The sequence below is a fragment of the Ipomoea nil genome, unplaced genomic scaffold, assembly GCF_001879475.1.
Source record: "Ipomoea nil cultivar Tokyo-kokei standard unplaced genomic scaffold, Asagao_1.1 scaffold1952, whole genome shotgun sequence".
NCBI classification, from domain to species: Eukaryota; Viridiplantae; Streptophyta; class Magnoliopsida; order Solanales; family Convolvulaceae; genus Ipomoea; species Ipomoea nil.
The window spans coordinates 1,002,404-1,026,627 of record NW_017618380.1 but is presented as its reverse complement, the minus strand read 5'-3'; the positions used below and the strand labels follow the sequence as shown (position 1 = coordinate 1,026,627).

Sequence of the window (24,224 nt, the reverse complement as noted above, 5' to 3'; positions counted from 1 at the left end):
ATGTTGACTTTCTTTATTTCTAATAGGCTTATGACTCTAGTTTAGGCAAGGGTCCACGATCCGTGGTGGACCATATTAATTAATTAAAGGGATTTCTAATCAAATTAAATCCTTTTTAATTATTATTAATGAAATAAATTAAATAATTAATTTGGGATTAAAGGCCGTAACACGGGGTGTTACATAAACCGTCGCGCTTCCGGGGAGTAGTCGGCTACACGTACCGCGCTTACTGTCGCGCCGACTCCTATGCCATCGGGGGAAGACCCGCCAGCGCCTAATCAATTGACTTCTAAATAAATACCAAGTCAATTTTCAATAGGGGATTGTCCTAGTGCTGTTATATTCCAATTAGTGTTATGACTTGTCGCCTCCTGGGCAATGCTATGTCTAAAAATTGAAGCTATAATCTCTCTTAAAACGTAGGGTGTTAGTTATATCACAACATTCAGGCTCATATCATGTAATTGTTATAACAAGAACAAGTTAAGGTTTAGCAACAACAGGTGCAACCTAACAAAACCATGTTTCCAGCGGCCTATAAAAAATAATTAATTGCCCACAAGAGAGACAACAAATTCTCTTATATGAGCCTAATCAAGAGAGTATATGCTAAATTTTGTCAAATAAAGAGAAGCATATTCAATATGTGATATAATTGTCTCTTATGTCTTGGACACCAAAAACTCAATTGAGTCATGCACATCCATTTTAAATAAAGAGTATCATGTTTGGTACACACAAGGCATGACATGACAAGAGATATTCTAGTAATTCATAAACTAGAAAATAAAATGAGAGAAGTACCGTGTGCTGAAGGATAACGAGCACATGTTTGCTGCCGAGCTCATTCATTCCTATTTCGAGGAGTCAAAAACAATACTTTTCCAATCAAGCACTCATTTTTCACATAGTTTCATAAAGCATTAAAACAACACAAAATAATAAGATATACAAGCTAAATTAAAACTGGCAGAAAATTTCAGAATTTTGACCTGGATTGCAGAATTTTATGGGGAAAAATGGTAACTCATTTTGACACAAAATTTACGAGATAAGAAGTACATCGAGTCTAGATTGTGCACAAAAAATTTCAAGCCAATCCAAGGTCTAGAAGTATTTTTCTCGAAATTTTTCCCAACACTGCGCTAGACAGAAAAATAACTGGCAGCACACTACCAAAACTTTACAAAATTTTTCTGGAACAACCAAAGCATATTTTTAACAAAATCTTTTTACAGACATCAAATACCACAAGTCTAGGTTCTCCAGAAAAAATTTAATGCCAAAAGGAATTCAACAAGTATTTTTCATGAATTTTTACTTTCAAACTGCGCTGATCAAAATTTTCATATTACTATGTGTGAAGATCATTCTTTTTAAACACCATAAAATCACCATAATTCCATTATTTTAGGAACCACCACCAGGGACGGAGCCAAAGGGGGGCAGCTGCCCCCCCTCCCCCCCCCCCCCCCCCCTCCTCACCCCATATGTAGTCTTTGTATGTATATATGTATATATAGTACATGTTTTAGTATTAGTATAAAACAAATATAAAATATTAACAGGAGTGAGTTAGATTAAGTGGTAGAGTACATATTTGGTAAAAGTGAGGTCAAGGGTTCAAATCTTGGCATTAACATAATTTTACAATTCATTAATTATATTTCATGTTTTGTTATGAATATTTTTATAAAGTTTTGATGTGTTTTATTTTTTCGTCCATACCCAACAATATGTACAACTATATTTCTTAAGTAATTTATTTATTTATTTTTAAATTATCTCTTTTGTTTAATTTTTCGCCTTTATTGAAAAAATTTTCTGAATCCGTCTGTACTGTTTCGCCCCCTCCCCCCCTCAACCAAATTTCTGGTTCCGTCCCTGACCACCACGCGACTGCCTTCTCCGTCATTTGCACAAAATAATTGTTCCCAAAATTATCAGAAGCCGTATGGTCAATAATGATCATAATTATTACACACATATACATATGTAAACACAGTATACAGAATATCCAAATTAAAATCCAATTCACATAATTATTACATACATAATTCACATATGTTGGCGTGACTTTTAGCAATATCTATTCAAATTAATAAAATACATAACATATGCAATTATATTTACGAATCCACAAAAATATAACATATGCAAATCTACTTGATTCATTCGTACAGATTATAATTCCAGTCAAACATATATATATATATTCTAACAATTAAGCATATATTCTATGTGAAAAATTTCCAAATATATATATATATATATATATATATATATATATATATATATATATATATATATATATATATATATATATATATATCATGCGTATTAGTAGAGTTATTATTTGTCACATTATTATTGTATTCTATAGGTATTATTTGTGTGGTAGAGAGTTAGTCTACTTTGACTATCCTGATAGATAGGGATCTCTACGTTAGCTTTTCCTATTGTATTGTATTCAGATTATGATTGTTCAATTGAATTTGAATTAGCTTTCCTCATCTGGTATCAGTTAGCCAGCGATCCACTCTTCCTATTTTCCCTCAAACAACTTCCGATCGCCTCTCACCTCCGATCGACATGTCTACCAACTCCTCCGAGCGGACGGTAACTGCTTCTCCCGTCTCCGCTCCGGCCACCCAAAACACCCTGTCGAGTGCCCACCACTTCGTTTCCATTAAGCTAAACGCACGCAACTTTCTTTTCTGGCGAACCCAATTGGTTCCTTTTCTCCGAGGCCAAGGGCTTTTGGGCTATGTTGATGGCGGAACACCGTGCCCACCGGCCACCATTGACACGGCTCCAACCTCCGGTGACACAGCAGTCACGCCCGCGACTTCCGGTCCCAATCCGGCGCACCAAGCTTGGATGCAACAGGATCAATCAATCCTGTCGCTCCTCATCTCTTCGCTATCGGACGAAGTGATGTACCTAGCTGTTGGTCGGACAACTTCGAAGGCAGTATGGGACTCCATTACTGCTGCTCTTGGCTCGTCGACGCGCGCTCGGTGCTTAAACCTCATCGGCCAATTTCATTCGTTGCGGCAAGGAAACCAGTCTCCGGCGGAATACCTTGGGCGTGCACAACTCATCGTCGAAGCTCTGGCATTGGCCGGCCGGCTCTGGCATTTGTCACATTATTATTGTATTCTATAGGTATTATTTGTGTGGTAGAGAGTTAGTCTACTTTGACTATCCTGATAGATAGGGATCTCTACGTTAGCTTTTCCTATTGTATTGTATTCAGATTATGATTGTTCAATTGAATTTGAATTAGCTTTCCTCATCATGCGGTACAAGCAATTAGGCAGAGATAAATATAATTGAAAACTCATAAAATTTACCGTTCACCGGGGTTGAGCGTGCTGATAACGTATTGAATTGCAGGTTTGTCTGCAAGCCTTTAGCTCGTGAAGAACAGTAATAAAGAATAATAATAGCAGGAAGAAGAAAAATAAATAATAGAGAAAAGTAATTCTTATTATCATCATCACAGCATTACAATGGTACATATAATCTCTATCATAATAGCCTTTAGAACTCTTACAGCATTAGAAAGGACTCTTACAACATTAGGAATCCTACAGTATTAAAAGTCAGCCAGAATAATGTCCACATAAGATTTTACAACAAAATTCTTTTTTTTTTTTAAATAATATTTAGATGTTTCACAAAGCCAAATAGTTTTTTGTTAAGGCACACAACAATTAAGAATCATATCATCAATATAAAGCCAGAATAATGTCCACATAAGATTTTACAACAAAATAGCTTAAATAGCCAAATAGCTTTTTTTTTTTTAGGCACACAACGCTTAATAGTTATTTCGCACACAACGCTTAATAGTTATTTCAGAAGTATTTATATTAAGAGTTTGTAAGTCAATGTAGTATACACTGCCTCTACTAAAACTCAAACCCACAACTTATCATATGAGAATCCAACCTTAATGCCATTAGACCACAAGGTTTTAACAAATTTTGTAAGTTATATATACTTATTTATGTCTTTTTCTTGTAATAAAATGTGATTTAAGGAAAAGTTCATTTATTGTTAGCTGATCAGCTTAAATTAAGAAGGATAATAGATAATTCTTTGAGTTGAACTTGAGACTTTGTAAAATTGTAGACTTGTAATTATCATTTACCAAACTATTTCGGAATTACTTGTTCAACTGAATTGATCATTTCACACCAATCAAACTATTTATTATTTGTGTTTCTATTACATAAAAATAATTAAATATTTAAAATATATATTTGAAATAAAAATAAATAAATATAAACATTACGATAACCAATAAATATTATGAATAAAGTAAACTTTAAAAAAACAACATGTAATCAAATAATGCTAAATAACTATTTAGAGTAAAGTTTTCATTTTTAACTTATTGACATCAATAAGTTAAAAAAATTACTCTATATGAATTAAATATGTGTTTTAGTGTTTGACTTGATTAAACAACTAAAATTTGATTAGATAAATAAACTAAAAGTTAATTTATAAATGGAATAATGGTCAAATAGACCACTCAACTGCACACTAAAATGTAATTAGGTCATCAAACTAAAAGATAATGTAATTTTGTGTTTCATAGACTCAATTACATTTTTTTTTTGTTCAATGACCTAATTGCATTGGTGTGAATTAAGTGACCTATTTTACCTCAATTTATTTACAAACACTCTATATTTATATAAGAACTAGTTTTTTTTTTACGCTTGCGCGATTGGGATAATGCCCAATGTTTTTCTTAAATAAGTATTTTAAAGTATATCAAGGAAGATTATATTGGAATTGTTCATGCATAGATAATTGAATGTTGAATTTGCGTATTCAAATTGGTAATTCTAAGTTTACAAACGCAAGATAATATAGTCAAGATTGATTATAATTGTCAATAAAATAATTGTATGGGTATGGTTGAAACCAAATACGGGATATAAGGGAGAGCAAATAAAAATTAAAGCATAAAATATTAAATATATACTAATATTGTTTGAGGAGATTCTGACAGTAGGAGCGTTATGCTGTGGGCACGGTTTCATATCCGTAATTTATATACTGTAGATTCGTAATTTCTATAGTTTAGATCCATAATTTCTATACTTTAGATTCATAATTTCTAAACCGTAGATTCATAATTTAAATACAGTAGATTCATAATTTCTATACTGCAGATTCATAATATCTGTACTGTAGATTCATAATTTCTGTACTGTAAATTCATAATTTCTAAACTGTATAGTTATCAATTATGAACATGTAGTTTTGTGATTTGTGAAAACAGAGTTCAACAATTGGAATCTAAAGTATAAATTTTATGAATCTACAGTGTAGAAATTATGGATCTACAGTATAGAAATTATAAATCTACAGTATAGAAATTATAGATATGGAACCGTGCCCACCTTGCAAGGTGGGCACGTGCTCACAGCATAATTTGCCGGATTTGTGGTTAGAGTTCTATTAAGACTTTAAAATTAGAATTAGATTAATGTTGTAGTTTAATTCTATATTAGACTTTAATATTAGAATTAGACTAACGGTGAATTAACGGTACTAATAGAAAAGTTAATGGATCGAATAATCATATAATTAAGGATAAATTAGGAAATCTCAAGGAAAAACAAAAATCTGAACAATCTGAACTATTCGTTTGATTTAATAATTTGACGGTTATTTTTTCTACTCAATGTTTATAATTAAATAAATATTTGAAAGTATATTAATGCAAGATTATATATGAGAAGTTCAACATAAGTAATTTAATGTCTAATTTATTTATTTAAATATGTAATTCATAGTATATGAATACAATGTAATATAGGAGATTCATTATAATTATTACTAATTTTTTTTTAAATAGTAACCAAGTATTTTAGTTGCAAATGGTTCTAATATATTTAATGAATGCGCATATATACAAGATCAATGAATGACTCAACGATACCAGTCCTTTAGTTGTTTTGCTCCGTGTTCATTTTTTTTTGAAAACCAAGTGAAATCAGATTGCATTAGCCAAAATCGGCTCCTAAAAAGACGGAGGACCATCCCTCCAGACTGAACATACGGCTGGCGCATTTTCGTGCTTAGCCAACATATGAGCCGCTTTATTAGCGTCTCGTCTAACAAACGTAACTATAGTGCCAGGCATAGTAGAAATTAAACGAATACACGCGTCCAAAACAAAACCAATATATGAACGAAATGAACGAGTATTACTAAGACTTGTAACTAGAACTGCACAATCCGTGAATAGTGAGGCCGCCGCATAACCATTATTCTTAAGCCAAGATAGCGCCTCAGTCACCGCCATCGCCTCCGCCATTAGGGGATCATACGGACATTCCATAGGACCATTAGCCGCTGCAACGTAGCTCCCATCCGCCTCCATCACCAAAAAACCGTAAGTGGCATTTTGATGGCTATTATGAAATGCCGCATCTACATAGCAACGTACACCATTCTGCCTTTGGCCTTCATGCACAAAACTGGTGTTTAAATGCGCTTGTGGGACCTTGGGACGTGCGCCGTACTCCTGCCACGCAACCCAACTAGAAGACAGCCGGTTACACAAGGCAGTTGGAGTTGGCAGATTTCCGTTCCAAACTACCGAGTTCCTAGCTGACCAAATACCATGCAACACACCACATATTCTCCCTCTAACATCACACCCCAGCGTCGATGCGTCTCCCAGCCACAACTCTGCCCAAAACAGAAAACTGTTACCATTAAAAGGGGGTATTGGCAACTGCAAGAGATTCCATACAAGAGAGGCATAAGTACACGAACAAAGCACATGCATAACATTCTCCTCTACTAAACCACAAGCCGGGCATACATTGACCAGCTCCACTCTCTTTTTAATCAAATTATCAAGAGTTGGCAAAATGTTAGAAAGGGCTCTCCACATAAAATTCTTCCGATTTGGAGGGATTTTCAACTTCCATATGCTACTCCAAACGTACGAATTAGGCGCCAAAACATCCCCTAGCCGCCTATAGCCACTTCTTACCGAATAATTCCCCGTTATATCTCCTTCCCAGTACCACAAATCATCATAAGTGTCATTCAAAGGTAGTTTGTTAATCAAGGAGGCATCTCGTGCATTAAAAATTTGCTGGATCAAATTAGTATTCCATGTTCCCGTGACATCATCAACTAAATCGGCAACCATCATGCCTTGGTTAATAGCCAGTTGGTCAGTTGACACGAAAGGATCCTGTGAATTAGGCAACCATGGATGAGCCCAAACCTGCGTAGTCCGCCCACCACCAATCCTCCGTCTGCACCCCATTTTGACAAGTCCCTGACTAGCCATTACACTTCTCCATACATAACTCGGGTTTCCCCCTAGTGCCGCGTCAAAAAAAAAGTAGTAGAAGGATAGTACCTTGCCTTTAAAACTCGGGCCATTAGAGAATTTGGAGCCGTGAGGAGGCGCCAACCCTGCTTTGCAAGCAAAGCCAAGTTGAATGTAACCGTTTAAAGCCCAGACCACCAAACTTCTTAGGGGTGCACATTCTGTCCCATGCCATCCAATGGATACCATCATCCCTATCATTCCGGCCCCACCAATATCTGTTCATTAATTGCTCCAGAGAAGCACACAACGTTGTGGGGATTAAAAAGATACTCATAGTGTATGTTGGCATGGCCTGTGCCACACTCTTCAACAGAACCTCCTTACCAGCTCTGGACAGAAGCCGCTTATTCCATGACCCAAATCTCTGCTTCAGCTTCTGCTCAATATAAGCAAAAACCAACTTCTTATTCCTGCCAATCACAGAAGGGAGTCCCAGATACTTACCAAAATCATCAGCCTGAGAAACCCCCAAGGCCCTAGCTACGTGGTCATTCATATCATCCAACGTGTTGCGGCTGAAAGAAATACTAGATTTATTAAAATTGACCGCCTGTCCAGAATAAGCCTCATAAACTCCAAGACACCTCTTAACCTCCATAGCTTCCTGCAGATTAGCCTTAAAGAAGAGAAGACTATCATCCGCAAAAAACAAATGTGAGATAGCCGGTGTCCCCCTGGCCACCCTACATCCATGAATTAGCCCCTTGGCCTGAGAATCCTGCAGCAATAAAGATAACCCCTCTGCGCAGATAATAAAAAGGTAAGGAGATAAGGGATCACCTTGTCTTAGACCCCTCGTAGGAACAATCTCCTCAGAGGGCCTTCCATTCACCAGAACCTTATACCGCACAGAACGGACACACAACACAACTAGCTGCACCCACCTGTCATCAAACCCCAACCTCCTCAACATCTGTTCCACAAACGGCCACTCCATTCTATCATACGCCTTGGCCATATCCAGCTTTAGGGCTGCCCAGCCAACCTGCCCCAATTGCTTCCTCCTTAGATAGTGCCCTACCTCCGAAGCTATCACAATATTATCAGAAATTAATCTGCCCGGCAGAAAGGCACTCTGAGATTCAGAAATTATTCCCTCCAAAAGTGGTTTCATGCGGTTAGCAATCATTTTAGCCATGACCTTATAAAGCACATTACACAGAGCTATTGGCCTCAGATCAGAGATAGACACAGGGGCCTTCTTAGGGATCAAAACAATATTCGCATCATTTAAATTGGAGGGGGGGGGGGGGGGGGGGGAATAAGACTGGGAAAGACAATTAAGCACAAAATCTGTCACATCCTTACCTATCACACTCCAGAAAGACTGGTAGAAGGCAGAATTCATTCCATCGGGCCCCGGAGACTTGTCCTTCCCCATAGCAAACAAAGCACACCGCACCTCCTCCGGCTCAAAAGGACGTAAGAGCTCCACATTCTGCTCAATGGTAACTCGTGGCTGCAAAGTATCCACACTGAAAGAGCCCGGGGACCCTTGTGATGTAAAAATCTGTTTATAGTAAGAGACAACCAACGAGTCAAGCTCCCTACCCTCCTTCCATACACCCCCATCATCCTGCAGCTTCAAAATCATATTCTTCTTCCTACGATGGCCGACATATTTATGGAAGAACTTAGTGTTTCTGTCAGCCCCCTGCAACCAGTACTGCTTAGCACGCTGTATCCAGAAAGCCTCCTCCTGAGAAAGAACACAACTCAAGGTGACATCCAATTGTTTGAAACGAGCCAGTGAACCAGAATCAAAACAGCCCCGCAAAGCATTCATCTCCCTCCTGATCCCCTCTAGTCGCCTTCCAAACCTATGAAATCTCTCCCCACCCCACTTTTTCAAGCCCCGACCACACAAACCCAGCCTCGCCTGCAAATTCAACCCCGCATAATACGACCACTCCCTCTCCACCACCTCCCTACACCCATTGTCCAGCAGCCATGCATTCTCGAATCTGAAACCCCGGGCATGATAAACCGGTGCCTCCCCATATATATCCAGAAAGAGAGCCGTATGGTCAGACTCGTCCGTTTGGATATTAAACAGCCGAGCCCTCTCATAATCCTCCCTCCAACGCATGCACGTTACCACTCTATCCAGCCGCTCCTCCACCCAGTCCACTGTCCCCTTGCCACGCTCCCAAGTATAAGGATAACCTATCATGGGAAACGTTACCAATCCACAATCTTCCAACGCCTCCCCAAACCCCTCCAACAGCCCATTAGGATGTGGCAATCTTCCCCGCTTCTCAGTTTGCATTAATAAATCGTTAAAATCTCCTAAGACCACCCAAGGAAGGTCTGAAGCAGTCTTAAAAGATCTCAACAAATCCCACGCAGCCCTTCTCCTCGTCCTTTCCGAATAGCCATAATAACATGTCAACCTCCACGGATCCCTACCAGACAGAGACACCTGCAGATCAATATGATGATGAGAATAACTAATCAGCCTGGCATTATTGTTACGCAGCCACAAAAAGCATAGGCCACCCTTTGTCCCCACACTATCCACCTTGAAACAACCCTCAAAACCCAACTTCACCCTTAACCTCTCCGCGTGATCCCCACCCACCTTCGTCTCCATCAAGAACACAAACTCGGGCTTCTTCCTGGACACAAGGTCCACCACCTCATGAACTGTCCGTGGATTGCCCAAGCCACGGAAGTTCCAAAATAACGTACTCATTGAGAATGGCGGGCCTGATCCTCAGGCCTCGCCAAACACATAGCATTGGAATCAACATTCATACCCCTCCCCTCAACTACCACCATACCCTCACCCTCCTCCACCCTTCGCCTCTTAGGATCAACCCGTACCCCTACCTCCTCCACCCCACCACCCGTAGAACCTCCCCCATTACCCGACACCTCCGGCTCCATTCTTCCCACCCCCAAACCCGACTGCCCCATACCCGAAACCACACCGGCAGTGTCCCCGAACCCAATCGCACGCCTCCTCTCCTGCCCAAGTTGAAACCATTTATCCCCAAGTACCTTAGCCGGACTCGAACCCCCAGCCCGTAAACCCGGTCCATACAAATACTGCTCCGGCTGCAAACCCGCACGTCTTGCCTCTAGACAAAACTTGTCTGTATGCCCCATTCTTCCACAGAAAAAGCAAAACATGTGGAGCCTCTCATACTTAAAGTTTATCCATGTCCAAGAACCGTCCCGCAGAACCATCTTCATCCTCCGTTTTAGAGGATTAGTAACATCATGTGTGATCTGAACTCTATAATACGAAACCCACGGGCGTGTAAAATTGCGGTCATCCACCTGTAAAAACACCCCAGCAAAGTCCCCAATCTTCTCCAAGACCTTCACTGTACGATAGCCCGACGGTAAGTCAAAAACCTGCATCCATATATCCACTGTACTCAGCACCGTCTGCATAGGATCATCACCAACATTCAATGGCTGACATAAGAAAGTCGCATTCTCAAAAGCCCAGGGGCCATCCCTCAAAACTCGCTGCATATCCGCCTCATCAAAAAACGTAAACAGATAGAGGTTCGGTTGCACATCAGTGACTTCAATACCCATCAAAGGACGCCAAGCCGAAGCCATTACGCGTTTCATCATATCCTGCTTCAGCAATCGATCGGTCAAGAACTTACCAACCAGTGTCCAAGTCTGCCGTTCACATGCATGATCGGCAACCGTGACATCGTCGAACCGGACACCCAACTCTTCATCCTCTAACGAAATCTCCGTTGTGCTGGCAATCAACCCCTGGACATCCATCGCAAGTGCATCCGAGGACGACACACCCGTACGAGCAGCAGAAAATCACGTAGAAACCAAACCCTAGAATACAGGGAGAAACGTACGAAGAAACCCTAGAGAGAACAGGGAGAAAATAAAAGTAACCGCTCCATGTTCATTTAGTTCAACCATTATTGTCGAATAAATTATTATGGATAAAGAAGTTCCTAATTTAAGGAATTTAGATGTAGTAAAAATTTAAATTTTTTAATTATAATGTAATCCAAAGATATTGGACGATTGGTAAATATGATGTAACCCAAAGATCAAAATGCTAAAGAAAGTGTTTTGGTTATTCAACTGTTTGAAGCAATAATTTATTCCAAACCACTGAAAATACAAACATTGCAATTTATAATATTTCCACTTAGCGTTTTTGAGAATGAATTTCCCAAAACACATCTATATTTTTTAAAAAAATTATTATTAAAATTATTATTATTATTATTATTATTATTATTATTATTATTATTATTATTATTATTATTATTATTATTATTAGGTCATTTTAAATATTAATTTAAACAGTTAATTTTTTTAAATTTCTTTTTACCATCCGTTGATATAATTCCCTAGTTAAATTCGCTAACTGCTGATTGTCAAACAAAGACATTGCGAGGTAGTTTCTCACTTCAATTTGTTGTGTGATTTGAATACTCTCTTTGTCAACAAATCCCTCAAGTAGTTAATATGATTGACTTTATTAATTTAAATTTTAAAAAAATTTCATGGTATTAATAAAATACTTGGTAAATAAATATATAGCATTATTTTGTATTATAACGGTTGGTTTTTGGGTTTTTGGGCCCAGGGAGGTCCAACACAACATTGGTTGGTGGATTCACCTATCAACAAAGATTTAACGAAATGGAAAGGAATGAATAAAAGTGGAAAAGTGTTTCTCTATTCTCTGGGCCTCGACTCGCCTCCTTTCACACTCTCGGAGGGGTCTTTATATAGGTGCCCCCCTTTAATCTGACTTCAAGTACATTTAAGGGGTCTTAAGTGCTATTTACGCTACAGGGCTGTTGGGCTGCCGTTACTGGGCTTCCCAACGACTCCTTTGACCGAGCTCTTCAATGCCATCATAAATGCCGTGCAACGGCTCTTTACCGATCCGGCCGAGTCCCAGTCCTATCCTTAAGCTCGGGCCGACTCCTGGGCTCGGCCTTAGTCTCTTCCGGGCCTTGTTACTTATTCGGGTTCCCCACCTTGGGCCGTATGTTATTCTTCTTGGGCTTCTTCATCCTTCTTGGACTTCCCCCTCCCTCTTGGGCTTCTCCTTTTGTACTTCTTCTTGAGCCGGGGTCCACACCCCATCAATAACTTTGATATTTAATTAAAAAATAGTGCACAAAAAAGATAATAGACAATGTAGTGAATATAGTCAATTGATGAATTTGAATGTAAAGAATTTTTACATTGGAAAAAAATAAAGACAATATACTAATGAAATTATTTCTCTTAATTAATTTATTGATAATGAATAATTTTTTTTAATAAAGACATTGTAGGGACAATGTAACGAATATAATCAATTGATGAATTTGGATTTTGAATGTAAAGAATTTTTATATCGGAGAAAATGAATATTTTTTTTGAATAAAGGCATTGTAGACACATAATTCTAAATTAAAGAAATGCATATGTATTATTTTTTGTTGTAACTACTAAATTATTATAATTTAATAAGGGTAAAATAGAGTACAAATTATGTCAAACTTTGATTGGAATGAGGTTCGAATCTTAGATTTTTTTTTTTAATTGAAATCAATGAGTAAGTTAACGATGAACTAACAGGATAAATTTGAAAATCTCAAGAAAAAATTAAAATGATCAATCTGAGTCATTCATTTAATTAAAAAATTTGACCGCCCATTATCTAACAAACTTGGAAGAACAAATGAGGTACATCCCAATGTCCTCATTATTTGCATTTCGTCTGGGCTTGCACTCGCACTTCCCCGTCGACCAGCGGAAGCCGGCGGCCATCAGAGGACTGCAAATCTGCAATAAGTTATTAGCGGCAAAGGCTGCAATCTGCGGTGGTAGTTTGTTTCTCTCAATTACTGCATATTCTAAGATTTTTTATTTTTTGATAAATTTTATCTTTTACCAAGTTGAGATATTTCAGATATTCAGAATTTGTTTGTTTTGTTTTGTTTTGTTTTGTTTTGTTTTATTTGTTTTTTGTTTTTTGTTTTTGTTTTTGTTTTTTTTTTTTTAAGCTTGTTCTAACTTGGAGGACTGTAAGTGGATTTGTGCATTCTTAATTCCGCATTGTGCATTTTCTACTATACTAATAAGAGCCCAAGAAAGTTAGGCCTATAATTGGTAGAAAAAATGGCGGTCACAGATTTTAATCAAATGAATGACTCAGATTGATTAAAAGATTGATCAGATTTAAATTTTACACTAAATTTCCTAAAATACCCACACACCGTTACTAATTCCGTTAAAATTTTAAGAATTGCCGTTAGTTCACCGTTAACTTACTCATTGATTTCAATAAAAAAAAAAAAAAAAAAAAAAAAAAAGTCTTAAGTTCGAACCTCATCCCAATCAAAGTTGGCATAATTAGTACTCTATTTTACTCTTATTAAATTATATAAATAATAATTTAGTAGTTACAACAAAAAATAATACATATGCATTTCTATAATTTAGAATTATGTGTCCACAATGCCTTTATTCAAAAAAAAAAAATTATTAATTATCAATAAATTAATTAAAAAAAATATTTTCATTAGTTAAATTGTCTTTATTTTTCTCAAATGTAAAAATTTTTACATTCAAATTCATCAATTGATTATATTCACTACATTATCTATTATGTTTTTTGTGCACTATTTTTCTAATTAAATATCAAAGTTATAATACAAAATAATGCTATATATTTATTTACCAAGTATTTTATTAATACCATGAAAAAATTAAAAAAAATATATAATTAATAAAGCCAACCATATTAACTACTTTGAGAGATTTTGTGACAAAGAAAGTATTCAAATCACACAACAAATTGAAGTGAGAACTACCTCGCAATGTCCTTGTTTGACAATCAGCAGTTAGCGGATTATACTAGCGAATTTGACCAGCGAATTTATTTAATTATTAACATTGGGTAGAAAAAAATGACCGCCAAATTATTAAATCAAATGAATGGTTCATATTGTTCAGGTTATAATTTTTTTCTTTTAAGATTTTCTAATTTATCCTTAATTATATGATTATCCATTCAACTTTTCCGTTAATCCACCGTTAGTCTAATTCTAATATTAAAGTCTAATATAGAATTATAACTACACTATTAATCTAATTCTAATATTAAAGTATTAATAGAACTTAACCACAAATCCTAATGTCGGAATCTCCTCAAACAATATTATTATATATTTAATATTTTATGCCCTAATTTTTATGTGTTCTCCCTTACGTCCCGTATTTGGTTTCAACTATACCTATACAATTATTTTATTGACAATTATAATCAATCTTGATTATATTATCTTGCATTTGTAAACTGAGAATTACCTATTTAACCCACACGGGCTTAGCTCAATGGTTTAGTGGGTAGTATTTGGGAGAAGAGACCAACGTTTGAACCTCGGCGGCGGCAGTGCGAGAATTATGTCCAATGTGGGCAGATTCCTTGTGCGTATCAGCATTTGGCCCTGTCTATTGAACCATTGAGTCACCGTGATTTACAACTTCCCACAATGCTCTGTCGGGCCGGAGTGTGGGGGGCCCTTGGGGTTGAGGACTCAACCTTTGGGAGAAGAATTACCTATTTAAATACGCAAATTCAACCTTCAATTATCTATGCATGAACAATTTCAATATAATCCTGCCTTAATATACTTTAAAGTACTTATTTAAAAAAAAAAAAAAAACATTGGGCATTATCCCAATCGCGCAATGCGCGTAAAAAACTAGTCTTAATAATAAATTGCGTATTGGTTATGACATTAGGTCATAGGTGTTGCCGTGTTGGATCATTCAAGCTAGCTTTCAGTTTCTTAAATTAATTGATTTATATGAAATTTACGTGCTTTATGTCGCAAAAATGGCAGGTAATTGTTGAATACTTGAATTGGTGGTTCATTTGGTTGTGCATTTATTTTAATTATTTAGGACTCGAGGTTGAGGAGTGAGGACTATAATTTTGTTATTTGTTAAAATGTCAATTGTTTATAATTCTAAAATGCTAAAGTTCTAATTGTTCAGCTATGGAAAAATAGTTCAAGAGAAAATCTACTCTTGCTGAATCATCTAGTCAAGGTAGTCTAACCGGGCCAAATGTGCGTCCTTGTATCCAGATAAATTTAGATCCAACTAAAAGAAAAAGCATCTATGAATATCATGTCAATGATAGAAATGTTGTGCATGATGGTACATACAAAAGGGTCCTTGTCAACCTCAAAATTATACATGTCCTACAAGATTGATTTCAAGTGCTAATTGAAAATTCAATCCTCAATGGTTTAAAGAGCATAGTAATTGGTTGGAGTATAGGATATCACAAGATGTAGCATATTGTTTATGTTATCTTTTCAAAAATAAAAATGGAAACCAAGGTGAAGGCGAATCATTTTTTATAGAAGGATTCACAAATTGGAAAAAAAGGACCAGAGAGGCTACGTGCACGTGTGGGGAAACACAATAGTGTTCACGAGACTTGTGTAAAAGCTTGTCAAGATTATAAAGATTTTATTACGCAGTCGGATGGGCCATGATTTGTTTAAGGATTGCTAGGTGCCATATTTTGATAAAGACACCTTCAACATTGTCCCAAATGAGAAGATCATACAAAAATTTCAAAATATGAGAGAACATAGAGGAGTATTATCTCGTATTTTGTCAAGACTATTAAACTTTGCATTTAGATTTATAATGTGTTTTGTATTTGAATTGTTTTGTATTCAAAGTATTTTGATGTATGAAGATGTCCTTTACTTTTTTACTCCACTAGACAAAAATCCTAGCTTTGCTTCTAATTCGGATATTCTTGATCTCTGTGGAGGTGCTCTCATTTCTCTATCTCTGTATTTCAAATTTCTCTTGAGATCTAATTGTCAAATTTCCCTTTATTTCTTTCTCTTATTTGATGGTTGTAATTCTTTATTTTTCAGCTTTATCAATATTGGGTGTTCAAGCAGTATAAAGAGATGGCAAGCATGGTTTTATGATTGTAAACAGGAACAGTATTCCCATCTACAAAGCTGAAGTGGGAACTGCAATTGAGGCAATGCATCTTTCTTTTCACTACTAGTTTGTGCCTCTGATGATCATCATTTTGCAATGGTGCGCTGACCAGTTTTAGGGGGCGTTTGGTTCAGGTTATATAAGATAAATAAGGTTATATTTCCTTGGGAATATAAGATTCTCATGTTTGGTTCAAGTTATGCAATTTCCCTAGGGAATGTAACATAAGGTTTTTAGCTATTGCAAGGGAATGAGAGATACCCTCCCCTTTCTTAGGTATTCTCACATTTCCTTGTCTTATTGCTAATTTTGTCATTTTAATCCATTGCCTCTAGTTAATTATTGTTCAAACTCTTAGTTAATTAATTTTAAATCATTTACTTCTATATTTTACCATTGTCTTATTTATTTATTTTAATTTTAAATTTATTAAAATACATAAAAATAGGTTAACATTATTCAAAGTAAAAATGATCATCATACCATTAAAAAAAAAAACTCTTCAACCAAACGCCCCCTTATATCTTCATTGTGCAATGGTGGGAGTTCATGAACTTTGAAAGTTATACCAAATTATGTCCTTTTGTTGTACTCGATAATAGACTGTCCAGTCTTAAGTTCATTCTTCTAGTGTAAGAAATGTTTTATTTTATATATTGCCAACTCAGAGTTACAGTAGTTAATATGCTAAACAGTACGGTTAACCTCTGTTTTTTGCATTAAGAAGGTGTTTTGGAGGAAAGTAGAAATTAGTGTTAATGTAAAGATTGGATTTTTTAGATTGCAATTGATCTTTCAATATGATATGAAAGTGATTTAGGATGTTAGAGAGAATGCATTTGATCTAAACAGGCACTCGACAGTGTAAAATTCTCCACTTTAGATTACTATTGATAAGTTTCTGAGAGCAGCTGTTCTGAAGTTAAAATTGATGTCCTCAAATTACAGTCTTGACTTTAATTGGTTTCTATTCCTGCAATCAATATTATATACACACACTGCAGCAATGCATTTCCAGTTTTGCTTCTTTAGTGCTTATCACAGAATGATTGAGAATCTATCTTTCCTTTTTATAAAGAGTTACTTCCATTATATTATTATACACAAATATTATCTTGAAGTTTGAGTATTTTCTTAACTTAGCCAGAAAGAAGACGCTGCTCTCCAACACCAGTTCAGAGTTGATGCTGCAGTGGACATTGTCCGTGTATATAGGCGGTAGGCAGTTCACACGCCTTGCTTGCCCTTAATTATTTTGTTTTCTTCAATTCCCTACCTTTCCATTCAGGTTTTTTTTTTTTTCAAGTTAATTGGTAATCAAGTGGTTAGGTATATGTGGGGTACACATTTCAACTTATTACTGATTGCTCAACTTGTGCACACAGAAACATTATTTGGGATTTTGTTATTTGCTGTTTTCACTAAACCTTTTTAGACTTATTTTGATACTAAGACTTGCATTGCTGAAGGCTGAAGGCTGAAGGCTGAAGCTGGTCTTCATGTATTTGGATGCTGTTAATAATCATGTTATAATAATGGAAAGATAAGATCCCTTGATAGAATATACCTTTCAGAGTAAACAGAAAGCTGGTAGAATTAAGGTTGGCAGCATATTAGCCAAAAGCAGCTGAAACCTTACCTTGTTGCGTTCCAGACATGTGTGTCAGGTAAATGAGAGACAATAAGACAAAAAACCCAGACTCTATTTGGTATACTATGCATCAGACCAGCTTATCTGATGCATCAATATTTTTGGGTCCCTCTCAATTCTGCTTTGTTAGGAATATAGCGGAATATTGCGGAAGCGAAGAATCGAAAATTGAGAATTATAGAAGTTAAATAATATAAATAGGGAAAAATATATAAATGACAAATAAGTAAATGGCAAAGGGAAAATATAGAATATATATATATATATTAATCTCTTGAAAGAGAAAACAAATATATATATATATATATATATATATATATATATATATATATATATATATATATATATATATATATGCTACGTACGTGAAAGAAAGGAAGGAGAAGAATGAATTCAAATTGATGTTTTTTACAAAGCAAAGCTTAGCCTATTTATACTAAAAATTAAGAGACATTTGCGCATGAAAGAAAGGGAGAATGCTGCTACGTGGAGGAGACATAATATGTTACATGGACGTGGACAACATTTTGTGGAAGATTAATTCTGCATGGATTTGAGGCCACAAATATTATTTTCCAACAATCTCCACCTTGGATCAAATCCATATTGGGATTAACAATTGGAACAGTCGACTAAACTCAAACACTGCTTGAACTTAGTAATAGGAAAAGCTTCAGAATAGCAGGATGGATCACCATCAACTTCCTGTGTGACTGAAAGAGCATAAGCAACCATGTTGGTTTCATCATCACTAGCATACCTAGCAGGTTTTTTAATTGTCCTCCTAGGACGATCCATAGCAATGGAATACTCTCGTTGTGGCTCGACGAGAGGTGTTGTGCTAGTAGATGCATCATCTTTAGTATTACCATCAGCAGTAGTAACACTATCAATAGGCCTGAACTCAAACTCCACCTTCTCACCAGTATTCTGCGTCTCATCTGTACTGGGAACTTTTCCAGAAGAAAGTAGTGCATTTTCGTCAAAAGTGATATCTCGACTCAGAATGATTTTCCGAGAATCAGGAGACCATAGACGATACCCTTTTGACTCAGAGGCATAACCAAGGAAAATGCATTTGACAGCTCTCGGGTTCAATTTACCCGTACTGGAATGAGCATAAGCAGGACATCCAAAAACTCTTAAGATAGAGTAATCAACAGGATTACCTGACCAAACTTCCTCTGGAATTTTGAAATCAAGGGATGAATGTGGAGATCTATTTACCAAATAGCATGCAGTAGAAACAGCCTCGGCCCAAAAATCACGCCGTTTCCATAACCCAGCATTAGAGGGCATACAACGAGCTCTTTCCAATAGAGTTCTGTTCAAACGTTCGGCAACACCATTCTGCTGGGGTTTACCAGGCAAGGTCTTGTGCCTGGCGATTCCATTTGCCGCACAGAAGTCATTGAAATCTGACTCACAGAACTCCAAGCCATTGTCTGTCCTGAGCTTCTTGACTTTTTTACCTGTCTGAGTCTCAACAAGTATTTTCCACTTCTTGAAAATAGAAAATGCCTGATTTTTATGTTTCAGGAAATAGACCCAGACTTTACGAGAAAAGTCATCAATAATAGACATAAAATATCTACAGCCTCCCATAGACTGAAATTTAGTTGGTCCCCATAAATCGGAATGTATATATTCCAATACATCTTTGGTACGGTGTGTAGCAGTAGAGAAACTAACTCTCTTTTGTTTTCCAAAAACACAATGCTCACAAAATTGTAATTTACCCGTACCTGAACCACCAAGGAGACCTTTCTTGCTCAGGAGATGCATGCCTTTCTCACTCATATGCCCCAGACGCATATGCCATAATTGAGTGAGATCCGCATCAGACATCGATGAGGATATCGCTACTGAACCCGTCACAGTACTGCCATGCAAGACATACAAGCTTCCAGAACGAGAAGCTTTCATGAGAATAAGAGAGCCTTTTATGACCTTCAGAACTCCACCTTCAGCTATGTACTTGCACCCCAGACTTTCCAAGGTACCCAAGGATATCAGATTGCGTTTCAAATCAGGAATATACCGAACATTGGTAAGAGTCCTGATAACGTTATCATGAGTTTTAATCTGAACACTTCCAATTCCACTAACCTTGCATTGGGTATCATTACCCAGCAAGACAACTCCACCATCAACCGGTTCCAGAGAAATGAACCAATCTTTGTGGGGACACATGTGGAATGTACAACCAGAGTCCAAAATCCACTCGGTTTCACTCCGTTTCTCACCGGAGCTAACAGATAACAAAACATCGCCTTCTGAATCACTTTCAACAACACTAGCTTCAGCGGACTTCTTTTCTCTCTCTTGCTTGTTTTTCAACTTGAAGCATTCAGTCACATCATGACCATGCTTCTTGCAGTACTTACAGGATTTGTTGGACTTGGATCTAGATTTTTTATTGCTACTCTCTGTTTCAAGTGAATGACCCCTTACAGTCAAGCCTTCACCTTTGTCCTCAGACTTAATGTCAAAGTCAAACTTTTCTTTGGACAATAGGTTTGACTTAACATTCTCGAAAGTAAGGGTATCACTACTATTACCATACAGCATAATTTCTTTGAAATGCTTGTATGATTTAGGGAGAGAAACAAGCAATAAAACAGCACGATCCTCATCGTGAATTATGACATCAATATTTTCCAAGTCCAATAAAATAGAATTGAATTCATCTAAGTGAGACTTAATAGAAGTACCTTCCGTCATACGGATTGTGTACAGACGCTCCTTCAGGCGTAGCGTGTTCGCCAGAGTTTTGGCCATGTAAAGCGTATCCAGCTTGGACCATAAATCTGACGCAGTCGTCTCACTTAACACCTCACGTAGAACTTCTTTAGACAGGCACAAAAGAATGGTTGAACGTGCCTTGTCATCCAGATCTTCCCAATCTACATCTGTCATTGTAGCCGGTTTCTTCTTCTTCCCAGTTAGCGCTTTCTTCAAACCGTTCTGGGTTAGAACGGCTTCCATCTGAACCTTCCAGATAGAAAAGCTAATTTTCCCGTCGAACTTCTCGATATCGAACTTGGTAACAGTTGACATCTTTGAAAATAACTCTCAATTAAACTTGGCTCTGATACCACTTGTTAGGAATATAGCGGAATATTGCGGAAGCGAAGAATCGAAAATTGAGAATTATAGAAGTTAAATAATATAAATAGGGAAAAATATATAAATGACAAATAAGTAAATGGCAAAGGGAAAATATAGAATATATATATATATATTAATCTCTTGAAAGAGAAAACAAATATATATATATATATATATATATATATATATATATATATATATATATATATATATATATATATGCTACGTACGTGAAAGAAAGGAAGGAGAAGAATGAATTCAAATTGATGTTTTTTACAAAGCAAAGCTTAGCCTATTTATACTAAAAATTAAGAGACATTTGCGCATGGAAGAAAGGTAGAATGCTGCTACGTGGAGGAGACATAATATGTTACATGGACGTGGACAACATTTTGTGGAAGACTAATTCTGCATGGATTTGAGGCCACAAATATTATTTTCCAACATGCTTGCAACTTTTATTTTTGAATCTCTGTTACTCATCAATTTGCGGCTGGCTGGACCTCCACCAGATTATCTGATCGCCTCAGCATAGCTTCCTGTTAGCCTCCGCTCAACAATTCTGCCTTTCCACTACTACCACTTGTTAACATCAACCGCTTATCACCACGTCAAAAGTTATAGCTAGTAGCGATTAGCGAAGGTGCAACTTTATTTCCTTATACTGTTATACATTTTCGAGGCGCGAGGTGTTAGACTTTGTCCTTTATGCCATTTACTGGCCTCCGCTCAACAATCCCTGGCCACCGACTGCTCAATTGTTATACCATGAACTAGTGTTCATATTGCATTGTGAACCCTGATTCAAAAATTACGTGTTTGTAGTTAACACAATTTGTATATGCAATTAACAATTTATGTACCTGTAAACAATTGAAAGCACGTAATATGATAATTACAGACACATAACATGATAACTACGGACACAAATTGTTAACTGCATGTACAAAATATGTTAACTGCATACAGATAAGAGGTTGGTTAACATGTTATGTGTCTGTAGTTAACATATTTGTACCTACACTTAACAACTGCATCTTATATACCTATAGTTAACAATTTATATGTCTGTAGTTATCATGTTATATGTCAGTAATTATCATGTGATGTGCCTTCAATTTGTTTACAGGTACATAAATGAATCATTACAGATACAAAATTAGAATGTCATTTTTAGATAATGGTCTACAATGTAAGATAGACCCTAATCCATGGTATAATTTGCCTTGAGTATTAAACTTAACCTTTACCAACCAAGACAGCTCAATCAACTAATTGTCAATTTAAAATAAGTTTAAAATTCAATTTAATTCGATGGAAGTCCCCGGATGAATGGTTTGATTTCTTTCAAATGAGAGGTATGGTACCGGTAGATTGTTGAGATATATCTTCCAACTGACCTATTCCACCAAAATTTTAAATGGGATCGGAGTTATCACGATTAGGGGCCTCATGGTATTGATCGCCGGCCAACTCTTTTTGAATTCGATAGCAACAGTAGAATGCAAAGTTCAATTCCTATAGAAGGGAGTGCAAGGTGTAAAATTTGATTCCTTTCAATTTATTAGAAGGGGCATATGAAATTGATAGATTATTGAGATACATCTTACAGTCTATCTCTTTTACTAAAATTTTAAGGTAAGAGTAAGTGAGAGGTTTCGACATTGTGGCCCCATGGCATTGGTCCAGGGCCAACTCTAAAACATTTATGGGGTACGGTGTTTAGTTGGATGTAATTGAAATTTTTTTCTTACCTTATTCAATGGCCATGCAAATAACAATATTTGGTCAGAGGGACAATTCTCTCATTTTGTTGAATTGCAATTTATGGGGCACCGGGATACCCTCATGATTTGTAATTCAATGCTTGTAATAAAGGAAAAAAGTGAAGAAGTGACAACAATATTCTTAGTTATTATTATTATTATTATTATTATTACACAATAACATTTTAGTATTTATACCATTTATTTATTTCCTTCTCATTCTCAATAATTCTATTCTTCCTTATCAAACAACGTAATTTGAATTCCTACATTATTCTTTTCCCAACGAATTACAATTCTTTTGCTCCCTAATTTCTTCCTCCCAATTGCATATTATGTACCGCTAATTAGAACCTAACATGTATTCAAGGTATTTTGGGTGAATTGAAGTTGTTTTGTCATTCCATTGACGCGACCTTCCGAGGTCTTTCGCGGAACTGGGCATGCCGTGCTGTATTCATGAGTGATGAGCGATGAATAATTGGTTGGGATGTGATGTGACGCATCATGCATTGCAATTTGCAAGCAAATATTTTATATGCAGGGTAGTCAGGGTGGGTTTCCATGCTTGCAGAGGAGCAAAAGCTTAATCAGATGCATCAACCATCATATCATTGTTTCTTTCATTTGTAAAAGATGAGATCAAACCAGCCCCGACCAATTCACTCATTTTTATGGAGTCGTTGCACAACTTTCTAGCCTCGTGACCAATTTTTTTTCAAAGTTAGTACCACCTTATTATTTCTTTAATAAACCAATTAGTAGCCGTAGGTTAATATGTATTAATTAAGTTATCTATACCAAAACTTATAAAATAAAGTTATGGTTATGTCAATTTCAAGTATTATAAGGTGTGTTTTGTGTTCTATATTGTGTATTGATTTACGAAAAATCTGCAATCACTATTCTAATGTGATCGAGCTTGGAATAAAGCATGTCACATGATTACCCTAGTCAATAAAAAATAAGTATAGGGTGAAACATGTCACATGAACTTAGTCAATAAAGAATCACTTGGAGTTAAACAATTTTGTAATTACTAAGTTAACTTATATAACAATTTGGCTGGAATTGCTTCTTTAATCAATAAGATATCCCCTGAGGTGCCGGAAATTCCATAACCAAATGGGATTTTAATCCATGACTCATTTGTGCATAGGATAATTAGAATAAGGTAGTACCAAAAAAACTTGTTATTTACTCTGATTTGATTCTAATAATAATCAACATATATAGATGATATTTAGATTGAAATAAATTTTTATAAATGTATAGTTCACTGTTCGATTTTACTTTGGTGAGGGTTAAACACAATCTAATAGAGTAGATA

General features: G+C 36.2%; 1 protein-coding gene and 1 long non-coding RNA gene across 2 annotated transcripts; one reads left to right on the top strand and one right to left on the bottom strand.

The window, feature by feature from the left end:
- Window positions 1-6,052: 6,052 nt before the first annotated feature.
- LOC109146933 lies at window positions 6,053-7,342 on the bottom strand. Its single transcript, XM_019294584.1, has one exon. It carries the CDS (start codon window positions 7,340-7,342, stop codon window positions 6,053-6,055), a length of 1,290 nt encoding a protein of 429 aa, XP_019150129.1.
- Window positions 7,343-16,490: 9,148 nt separating this feature from the next.
- LOC109146959 lies at window positions 16,491-18,110 on the top strand. The gene is made up of 3 exons (XR_002048535.1): window positions 16,491-16,642; window positions 17,510-17,584; window positions 17,820-18,110. It is a non-coding gene; the product is annotated as an uncharacterized LOC109146959 (long non-coding RNA).
- Window positions 18,111-24,224: the final 6,114 nt, after the last annotated feature.

Excerpts from the sequence above, each read along its gene's own strand:
- LOC109146933 (XM_019294584.1), bottom strand. The coding sequence starts at position 7,342 with ATGGCTAGTCAGGGACTTGTCAAAATGGGGTGCAGACGGAGGATTGGT.